Consider the following 11536-nt stretch of genomic DNA (forward strand, 5'->3'; position numbering starts at 1 on the left):
TCTTGGCACAGAGGTATGGTTATCTTGCTTTATTCTGAATATCCACTTGTTAGATAAAGCTCTCTTACCTTTCGGCAATTTCACTAACTCATATGTGCCATTCTCATGGAAAGACTTTATCTCATATTCAATCGCTTCGATCCACTAATCTTTGTGAGTATCTTGCATGGCTTCATCATAATTCTCAGGTTCTCCCATGTCAGTCAAAAGTACATACTTATCAGGAGGATAGCACATGGATTTTTACTTCTCTCTTGTAGATCTTCTAAGAGAGGTTTCAGGAGCATTCGAAGTACTTACCTGTGCAGGAATTGGTTGTTGATCAACCACAACTTCATCAACTGGAGCATCCATAACATCTACACCATGACGATCATTTTGATCTTGATCACAATCTCCATCATTGTCTCGGGTTCCTTCATATGCAATAGGCGCCTTAGCAATTGAAACTGGATCAATATCAACTAAGCTCTCATTACTTTGAGAATCTATCTTCTCAGCTTTGTCAATATCTTCAATAGTTTGGTCTTCAAAGAATATTACCTCACGACTTCTAATACTTTTATTATCAACTAGATCATAAAAACGATACCCAAACTCATCTTGACCATAACCGATAAAGATGCACTGCTTAGTTTTGACATCCAGTTTCAATCTCTTATCTTTAGGAACATGCACACAAGATTTACACCCAAAAACTCTCAGGTGATCATAAGAAAAATCTTTGGCAAACCAAACTCTGTTTGGGACATCACCATCCAAAGCAACTACAGGAGACAAATTGATAACATAGGCAACTATGTTAAGTGCTTCCGCCCAAAATGTATTTGGAAGGTTAGCCTCTGAAAGCAAGCATCTAACTCTCTCAACTAGAGTTCTATTCATCCTCTCTGCCAAACCATTCGATTGAGGTGTCTTGGGCGGAGTTTTCTGATGACGAATTTCTTTTTCCTTGCAATAGTTATCAAAAGGACCACAATATTCACCACCATTGTCAGTGCGAATACATTTTAATTTCTTCCCCGTTTGTCTCTCAGCTAAAGACTGAAATTCCTTAAACACGCTAAGTGCTTGATCTTTAGATTTCAAAGGATACACCCAGTGCTTACGAGAATGATCATCAATGAAGGTCACAAAGTAACGTGCACCACCTTTTGACTTTACTTTAAAATGACCGCACAAATTAGAGTGTACTAGCTCCAATAAATCGGGCTTTCTTGAGGGAGGATGGCTATGAAAGGAAACCCTTTTCTGTTTGCCAGCTAAACAATGTATGCACTTTTTCAGCTTTGCTTGTTTCACTCCAGAAAGCAAACTTTTCTAAGTCAAACACGTAATCCCCTTCTCACTCATATGACTCAATCTTTGATGCCACAATTCTGACAAAGTATTACTTTCCACCAGATTTATTGAGTCATTAAGAATAGAGCCCTATGTCACATATAAATAACCAGACTTGACTCCTCGAGCCACTACTAACGAGCCCTTGGTGAGCTTCCATTGGCCATTAAAGAGGGCATTATGGTAACCTCATCGTCTAATCTTCCTGCGGAGATCAAATTGAAAGGAAAGTCTGGAGCATGCTTGACATCTTGAAGAACTAACGTTGAACCATTATTAGTTTCAAACAAATTGTGTCAACACCAAACACCTTAACTTCACTGGCATTGCCCATTTTTAACACTCCAGAATCAACAGGAGTATAAGATGAGAAAAAGTCTTTTCTTGGTGTGACATGTGAGGTAGCTCCAGAATCTACTATCTAGCTCGTCTCATGGGATACCAAATTGATGACATTTTCATCATAAGCAAAAAGAAAGTCATCTCGAACAATAGCAACAACATTGTTCTCGTTATTTTCAGCTGTCTTTCCTTTTATAGTATCTTGATTCAACTTGCGACAAACCTTTTAATGTGTCCTTTCTTACCACAGTGGTTGCATGTAATATTATAGTGTTTGGACCTTGACTTACTTCTACTTTTACCTCTATTCCTTAAGCCTCTTGTTTTATCTCTCCCCCGGTCTTCTGTAACCAAGATATCTGCTTGTGAAGACGAACCCTGAGATTTTCTCCTTACTTCCTCGTTCAACACACCACTCTTGGTACATTCCATGGTCACCTTACCTCCAGGAGCTGAATTTGTCAAAGAAACACAAAGAGTTTCCCAAGAGTCTGGCAGAGTATTAAGAAGCCAAAGTCCTTGTATCTCATCATCAAAATTAACTCTCATTCCAGATAGCTGATCTAGGATGCCCTGATAATCATTTATGTGATCAAGGATAGGGCTTCCTTCATTGTATTTAAAGGTCATCAATTGTTTTAGCAGAAACAATTTGTTATTCCCGGTTTTTGAAGCATAAAAAGTCTTTAGCTTTTCCTACAATGATCTCGCATGTATCTCATTCACAATATGGTTGCGAACATTATCTTCAACCCATTATCGTATATATCCACATACTAGTTGGTGCTCGAAATCTCAATCTTCATCGGATATATCTTGGGTTTATAAGCTGAAACAACGGGTAGATGCATCTTCTTTACGAACAACAAGTCTTTCATCTTGCTTCTGCAAACATTATAATTTCTCCCATTTAAACATACCATCTTGATCATATTCGCCTCTGTTCCGTAACAACCTGGATAAATAACCAAGGCTCTGATACCACTGTTATGTCAGGAAGAGGCAAATCCAAAAATAAAGAAGATAAAGAACACCAAATTTTAACGTGGAAAACCCTTCAAATCGAAGGTAAAAATAATGGGATCACAAAGATCCAAAAAAGCTCCACTACAACAATAAGATGGTTACAAAAGTTCTCCAAATTGGCTACACAACAAGTGCCAAAAACGGACCAACAATAGTAATAAAAGCAACAACTAATCAATTGAAGAAAGAGGAGAATTCACAAAAAACGAAGTTATTATTCGAGGCTCGAAATCAGATGCTACGGGCCTCCAAATCCAATCTTCACCGTTCAAATCCAAGACAAGATGTTACAAATAATCAGTCAAAATTACAGCCCGATCCAACGGTTAAAGGATCAGAAAACGTGGTTTGAATGTTGGCTGGTCGGAATAAAAATCTGCAGCAAAACAAATATTTTTCTTCTCTTTTCTCTCTTGATGAAAGCTCTCTCAAAAACCACTCTTATGTGCTTAAGTCTTTCAAAGACTTGTATTAATGAGCATAGAATAATTCTCCAAGGTTGTCCTATTTATAGATCATGAGTGGTGATTTCTCTTAAAGGCGAAACCCACTCAAATAGGAATAAACCGAATCCAATTCCGAATAGGATTGAAAACCAAAAGAGAATAGGATTAGGCCATTGGACCTTTGGCTGGACAACATGGGCATGTGCCCAACACTAAGCATATGCCTAATATTTGATTTAGATCGAGCCATACTAGTTGGTTCGCTTACAAGCAATAGTCCAACAATATTACCTTAATTTGTCATGTTAACAATCAACTCCAGTCTTCTTTTCTTTTTTGATGATACTTATCTTCTGCTAACAAATATTGATTTATCTATATTTTCTTTATAAGTCCTATTTGATATTACATAAGAAGAATTTTCAGAAAATTTTTATAATTTCCTTGATACAATAACTTAGGAGTATTTAATCGTGTAAAATTTGAATTTTTTTTTATAAATTCTAAAAAAATATATTCCTGAATTCGCACAAAAAAAATTCACATTGAAAATAAGTAGTCCTTGTCTTTTTCGCTCTTTACTACTTGACATTATGACAATATATATATATATATATATATATATATATATATATATATATATATATATATAATTGGGAATTGAAAAAGTGATGTGGCACCTCTTATATGCAAGGAAGCCTATTTATCTTTTTTCTCAAATTTTTGCTCTTTTATTCTTATTTTCCATCTAAATAATTGTAGAAATTTAAAGTTGCCAGATTTATTCCTTTTGATATTAATTCTTTTTTATTACTCCATTACTCTCCTGAAATCACTCTGTTTTCCTTATGTGTCTTCCGTTTTCTTCTTCCTAAAATAATACAACATTTATGAGGATTAATGCATAAGCCTTTTTCTTCTAATTCTTGCTTATAAAGCATATTGTATATTTTCCCTTTCAAGAAGCATTGGTTCCTCTTTTCTTCTCCTTGTAACTCCCCATTGAAATTTGGTTATTATCTAATCCCCCATTAAAATTTGGTTATTATCTTCAAATTAACCAAATCTGAGTTCCAGTATCTCCTTCACTATGAATTTGATCATTAAAAGAAAGGAAATAGATGGAGGAGTGACAACATTAAAGGAAGACTATCCTGCTACTATACAATATGATGGTCAAGTATAATAATCTTTTATTTTGAAGAGTTTGTAAGACCATTCTGATTCACCATTAATAAAGAGAATTGCAAAAGTCCTTTATAGAGATCTATGTGGGCATTCGATATATGTCCACTACTAATCTACAATATGTACATCGGGTAGGAATTTCTATGTTCGTGGGAAAGATAAAGATGAATGTTGTTTTTGTTAAAAAATGTAGTTCAAAGTAATAACATAAAACAAGAAGATAAGTAAAATAAGAGAAGAAGAGACAACTTTCTTATTTCATCAAGTGTTCAAGTGTGTTCCATCTCACATTTCATGCCTCTATTTATACTATTACATATGAAGGTTACAAAATGATTGTCTTAAACATGGCATTAACAATTGAGATCATGGGGGAAGATCATGGGGAGGGGTTATGGAGTTGTGGGAGTTACAATCATAATGGTGGTGAGTAGTGGGAGGTTATTTACATCATGGGTGAAAGTGGTGGGAGTAGTCGACATCCACATTTACTAAATATTTTATAGCACTCCCCCTTGGATGTCCAGAAAAATAGATAATATGCCTCGTTAAAATCTTACTAAGAAAAAACCCCGTGGGAAAAAATCTTAGTGAAGGAAAAAGAGTACACATATCTGTAATATGCTTTATTTGCTGTCTCGTTAAAAACCTTACCAGTAAAACCCAGTGGGACAAAACCTAGGCTAAGGGAAAAAGAGTACAACGCGTATCTTACTCCCCCTCATGAAAATATCACTTTATTTCTCGAAGACGTCGCATTCCAATCTTCTGTATCAACTTCTCAAATGTTGAGGTTGGTAAAGCCTTAGTGAACAGATCAGCCAAATTTTCACATGAACGAATCTGTTGAACATTAACTTCACCATTTTGTTGAAGATCATGCGTGAAAAAGAACTTTGGTGAAATATGTTTTGTTCTGTCTCCTTTGATGTATCCTCCTTTCAATTGAGCAATAAAAGTAACATTGTCTTCATATAGTGTTGTTGGATTATCCTTTTTCATAAGAAAACCACACATTTCCTGAATATGTTGAGTCATTGATCTCAACCAAACACATTCCCGACTAGCTTCATGAATGACTATTATCTCAACATGATTTGAAGATGTGGCAACTATTGTTTGTTTCATTAAATGCCATGATATAGCAGTACCTCTATATGTAAACAAATAGCCTGTTTGAGATCGGGCTTTATGTGGATCAGACAAATAACCTGCATCAGCATAGACAATCATTTCTCACTTGAATTCATTAGAATAAAACAATCATATATCTATGGTTCCCCGAAGATATCTAAATATATGTTTAACACCATTCCAATATCTTCTTGTTGGAGAGGAGCTGAATCTTGCTAATAATCTCACTACAAAAGCAATATCTGGTCGAGTATTGTTGACAAGATACATCAGTTCCCCAATTGCACTAAGATATGGAGTTTCATCACCAATGAGATCTTCATCATTTTCTTGAGGCCGAAATGGATCTTTATTTATATCAAGCGATTTCACAACCATTGGGGTAATCAATGGATGTGCATTATCCATGTAAAATCGCTTTAAAAACTTTTCAGTATATGTTGATTGATGGACAAAAACTCCATTTGGTACATGCTCAATTTGTAGGCCAAGACAAAATTGTCTTACCAAGATCTTTCATTTCAAACTCTTTCTTCAAACACTCTACATCTTTTGGAAGCTCTTTAGAAGTGCCAATGATATTCAAATCATCAACATACACAGCTATGATGACAAATTCAGATCCAGACCTCTTAATAAAGATACAAGGGCAAATAGGGTCATTTTTTTACCCTTCCTTTAGCAAATACTCGCTAAGGCAATTGTACCACATCCTCCCTTATTGCTTCAATCCGTATAAGGATTTCTGAAGCTTTATTGAACAAGTTTCTCTTGAACTTTTATGTGCTTCAGGAACTTTAAATCCTTCGGGGATTTTTATAAAAATTTCATTATCCAGTGAGCCATATAAGTAGGTTGTGACAACATCCATCAACCACATATCAATCTTTTCATAGACTGCCATATTTATTAGATATCTGAAGGTAATTACATCTATCACAGGAGAATATGTCTCCATATAATCAATGTCAGGCCTTTGTGAAAACCCTTGTGCCACAAGTCATGCTTTATATCTTACGACTTCACCTTTCTCATTTCATTTTCGCACAAAAACCCATTTGTACCCCACTGGCTTGACACCTTCAGGCGTTCAGACTATTGGTCCGAAAATTTTACGTTTTTAGAGTGAAGCCAATTCCGCTTGAATTGCATTTTTCCATTTTGGCCAATCATTTCTCTGTGTACATTCATCGACAGATTTTGGCTCAAGATCCTCATCTTGTTGCATTATTTCAACTGCAACATTATATGCAAAATTGTTGTTAACAACAACGTTATTTCGGTTCCACCTTTTTTCTGTAGAGACATAACTTATTGAGATCTCTTCATTTTCATCATTTCCAGGTACTAGAACCTACTGTGAGGTCTTATCAATTGCTATGTCTTTATGTTCCTCTTGAGCAATTGCCTCCATGTTATGATCAACTTGATCATTTTCTCCTTTTTCGGGGATTCTTATCCTTGGAACCAATTGGTCTACCACGTTTAAGGCATGGCCTAGAATCATTTGCATCATCATATTGTCCAGCTATCACGACCCAGATTTCCCACCCTCGGGAGTCGTGATGGCGCCTACTAATGAGAGCTAGGCAAGCCAACCCTTAACTAACTTTTTCTTTAACAAAATTCACCTTTTAACAATTATCAGTGATAGTATAAATACAACGGAATAAATCAAATGAGCGGAAAACTTAAATTAACAAAACCGAATGAAAATACGGAAATTCAACATAAACCTCTACCCAAGAATTGGTGTCACATTACTCACGAAATATAATCGTTTGAAGGATAATATAAACGGTTTGTCTCAAATACATGAGATAATAGACTGAAATAAAAGATAGATGAGACGTCAGGCCTGCGAACGCCTACAAGGCTACCTCGGTGTCTCGCTGGTTTGAATGCTAACTCCCGCGTTACTACTATTGTCCGAAACCTGGATCTATGCAAAAGAGCACAGAGTGTAGTATCAACACAACCGACCCCATGTGCTGGTAAGTGCCTAGCCTAACCCCAGCGAAGTAGTGACGAGGCTAGGACCAGACTACCAAGTAAACCTGTGCAGTTCAAATATACACACAACGGAATAAAAATACAGGAAATAACCAGTCAATGTAGGAAGGGAAAACATGTTGTGGGGAAGTAACAATTTCAAATAGAAATTCTTGATAAAAGAAAGAAGCAACAAGGCCATAATATCAACAAGAATCACAAGACAATAGTTTGCACGACATCACCCTTCATGCTTTTACTCCCGTCCTCACCAAGCAATATTTATAATAAAATTGTGCACAGCATCACCCTTCGTGCTTTTACTCTCGTCCTTACCAAATCAATCGTATCAGAATAATGTGTATGGCATCACCCTTCGTGCTTTTACTTTCTTTCATCACAATATAATCAATGAATATCGGTACAGAATGGCACATCATACGGCACAACATCACCCTTCGTGCTTTACACTATTTTCTCACAATAACAAACAATGCACGGCATCACCCTTCGTGCTTTATCACTCTTCCTCACCCAAACAACAATCACAAATAAGGGGCAAGGAAGTAAACAGAATAAAAATAGAGATCCCGGCAAGGGAACAATAATTAAACAATTAAATCCCGACAAAGGAACAACATCAATAATTTCAACATCCCGGCAAGGGAGATAATCAATAAAGCAACAATTACCCGACAAGGGTACATTTTCATAATCCGTTTTCTTTCTTTCACTTTCATTTCATAACTTACTGAACCACTTGATCCATTGCTCCAAAAGGGCTCAATTATCTCATATACTTTCTCAATTCATATTATAACTTGAACAATTCTCCTCGAAGTTTAAATATCACAATTTCTTTCACATGCTCTTTACAACAACAACAACCGAGTATGATCCCACAAGTGGGGTCTGGGGAGGGTAATATGTACGCAGACCTTACCCCTACCCCGAGGGGCAGAGAGGATGTTTCCAGGAGACCCTCGGCTCAAGACAACAACAAGAGGCGATATATTAGTACTATCCCTAGACTCATACTAAAATAACATAAAATACATAACATAACATAAAATAACAAAATAACATTAATATAAGAAATAAAGGAAATACGAAAAAGATGGAAGATATACTAATATCTAACAGATAAATCCCTGCATCAGTAGTTGATTAGTAGCATCCTAAGATTAACTCATAACTGGCTAGTCTCACTCTAGTGCACTGTAGAAATATCTCCAACTTCCCCCTACCCTACAACTTTAATGCTCGACCTCCACAACTCTCTATCAAGGGCCATGTCCTCCGTAATACTAAGACGCGCCATGTCATGCCTAATCACCTCTCCATAATACTTCTTAGGTCTCCCTCTACCTCTCCTCATGCCCACCACAGCCATCCACTCACACCTTCTCACCGGTGCATCAGTGCTCCTCTTCTGAATGTGCCCGAACCATCTGAGTCTTGCCTCCTGCATCTTGTCCTCCATGTAGGCCACGCCTACCTTCTCTCGAATATCTCCATTTCTAATTTTATCCATCCTTGTAAGCCCGCACATCCACCTCAACATCCTCATCTCTGCTACATTCATCTTCTGGATGTGTGAGTTCTTAATCGGCCAACACTCGGTCCCATACAACATGGAAGGCCTAACCACTTCTCTATAAAACTTACCTTTTAGTAACGGTGGAACTTTTTTGTCACACAAGACTCCCGTCGCTAACCTCCACTTCATCCACCCCATTCTATACGGCGTGTGACATCCTCGTCGATCTCCCCGTTCCCTTGAATAACTGACCCAAGGTACTTGAAACTACCCCTCTTAGGGATGACTTGAGATTCAAGCCTCACTTCCACACCCGCTTCCGCTTCCATCGGCTCGGCCCCAAATTTGCACTCCAATTATTCCGTCTTCGTCCTGCTCAACCTGAAACCTTTATATTCAAGGGCATGTCTCCAAACCTCTAGCCTCTCATTGACGCCGCGTCGTGTCTCATCAATTAGGACTATGTCATCAGCAAATAGAATGCACCATGGCACCTCCCCTTGAATATGCTGCATTATGGCACCATCACAAGTGCAAATAGGAAAGGGCTGAAAGCAGACCCTTGGTGCAACCCCGTAACAACCGGAAAGTGCTCTGAGTTGCCTCCTACTGTCCTAACCTGAGTCTTAGCTCCATTATACATGTCTTTAATTACCTTAATATAGGCTACCGGGACCCCTTTAACTTCTAAGTAGCTCCATAATACCTCCCTAGAACCATGTCGTACGCTTTCTCTAGATCGATAAACACCATGTGGAGATCCTTCTTCTTATCCCTGTATTGTTCCACCATCCTCCTAATAAGGTGGATAGCTTCTGTGGTAGATCGCCCCGGCATGAACCCGAACTGGTTGTTTGAAATAGATACCGTCCTTCTCACTCTCATCTCTACCACTCTCTCCTAGACTTTCATGGTATGACTCAGTAATTTGATACCCCTATAGTTGTTACAGCTCTGGATATCGCCTTTGTTCTTATACAATGTAACCATTATACTCGACCTCCATTCTTCAGGCATCATATTAGCCTTGAATATAGCATTAAACAACCCAGTAAGCCATTCCAAGTCTGCTCTACCCACACACCTCCAAAGTTCAACCGGAATTTCGTCTGGCCCAGTAGCTCTACCCCTCCTCATCTTATGCATTGCCTCCATGACCTCTTCGACCTCAATATCCCTACAATAACTTAATTCATGGGGGCTGTCAGCATTCCTCAATTCACTTAGTACAATATCCTGATCCTCTTATTCATTTAGAAGTTTATGAAAGTAGGTCTGCCATCTCCTCTTAATCTGGTCATCCCCCATCAAAACTTTGTCGTCCTCATCTTTTACGACATATAGAAATCATCATTTAAGCATGGAAGATACAACAAAATCAGGATATTCGTAATATAAAGACTCACGGTCATGCTAGACACCAATGTATAGATACTCGTCATCATGCCTATACGTCGTACTCGACAAATAACAAGTAGCAAATAAGACTCAACTCTTATTCCCTCAAGCTAAGGTTAGACCAAACACTTACCTCGAAATTCCACGATCAACTCAATCCTTAAGCACCGCTTTTCCTTTCAAGTTTGGCTCCAACTCAATCGTATCTATACACAATTGACTTAGTATCATCAATAAATACTAAACAATCCAATTCAAATGCCTAAATATATCTTTCTAAACATTCTTCCAAAAATTCCAAAAACCGACCCCAGGTCCGCTTGGTTAAAACACGAGGTTCGAACCAAATTCCAATCACTCATTCATCCACGAGCCCTAATATATAAATAGTTTTCAACTTCGACCCCAAAACGAGGTCTAATTCAAGAAAAATCAAAAAGCCCTAACTCTACCCAATTCTCTAATTTTCTACCCTTATTCACATGTTTTAGGCCTAGGAATTCAATAGATGTTGATGGAAAATGAAGAAAACGAGTTAAACAATGCTTACCCAAGAAACTTTGGTGAAGAAATGCTCCAAAAGTCGCCCTAGGACCTTGGAGAAGAAGGAATTTGTGAAAAATTTGATAACTCCCGAAATGGTTCTGTTTTGGAACTTTTAAAGAACTGGGCAAAATTGCCCTTCGCGTTCGCAACAGGCTAGTCGCGTTCGCGAAGGGTAACACTGACAAGCCATCGCGATCGCGAGACGGGTATCGCGAACACGGAGAAGGAATTGCTGGGGTCCAGAAATTTGGTCTATGCAAACGCGTGGGATTTCACGCGAACGCGATGAAGAAGTTCCATTAAGCTACGCGATCGCGAGGGTACAAACGCGAACGCGAAGAGGAAAGAAGACTAGGTCCTCCAAGGCCAGATAACTCTATGCGAACGCGAGGGTAGGGGTGCGAAGGAGATAAAGGAAAGACTTAGAGCTTCGCGAATGCGGAAGAGGCATCGCGAACGCGAAGAACAAATGGACCTGCAACTGCTGAAGCCAAAAATTTGCAATTTCTTAAGTCCAAAACCACCCCGCAACACCTTTGAAACACTCCCGATCCCTCGGGGCTCCTAACCAAACACATACACT

The 11536-nt window shown here is 38.1% G+C and overlaps 1 protein-coding gene across 1 annotated transcript; it reads right to left on the reverse strand.

Moving 5' to 3' along the window:
* Window positions 1–5952: 5952 nt before the first annotated feature.
* Window positions 5953–9054, reverse strand: LOC138877242 (uncharacterized). The gene is made up of 3 exons (XM_070156835.1): window positions 8838–9054; window positions 6663–6713; window positions 5953–6080 (listed from the first exon to the last, which is right to left on the reverse strand). Exons 1-3 carry the CDS (start codon window positions 9052–9054, stop codon window positions 5953–5955), a joined length of 396 nt encoding a protein of 131 aa, XP_070012936.1.
* Between the last annotated feature and the right edge of the window lie 2482 nt (window positions 9055–11536).

The sequence above is a fragment of the Nicotiana sylvestris genome, chromosome 9 (assembly GCF_000393655.2).
Source record: "Nicotiana sylvestris chromosome 9, ASM39365v2, whole genome shotgun sequence".
Lineage (NCBI taxonomy): Eukaryota > Viridiplantae > Streptophyta > Magnoliopsida > Solanales > Solanaceae > Nicotiana > Nicotiana sylvestris.

What these genes read in the sequence shown, in the direction of transcription:
- LOC138877242 (XM_070156835.1), bottom strand. Translation starts at nt 9,054, where the DNA reads ATGAATGTAGCAGAGATGAGGATGTTGAGGTGGATGTGCGGGCTTACA. An exon ending in TGTGGTGGGCATGAGGAGAG is followed by an intron (nt 6,714 to 8,837) that starts GTAGAGGGAGAC and finishes ATAATGTTGCAG; the next exon opens with TTGAAATAATGCAACAAGAT. An exon ending in GCCAAAATCTGTCGATGAAT is followed by an intron (nt 6,081 to 6,662) that starts GTACACAGAGAA and finishes TTGTCATCATAG; the next exon opens with CTGTGTATGTTGATGATTTG.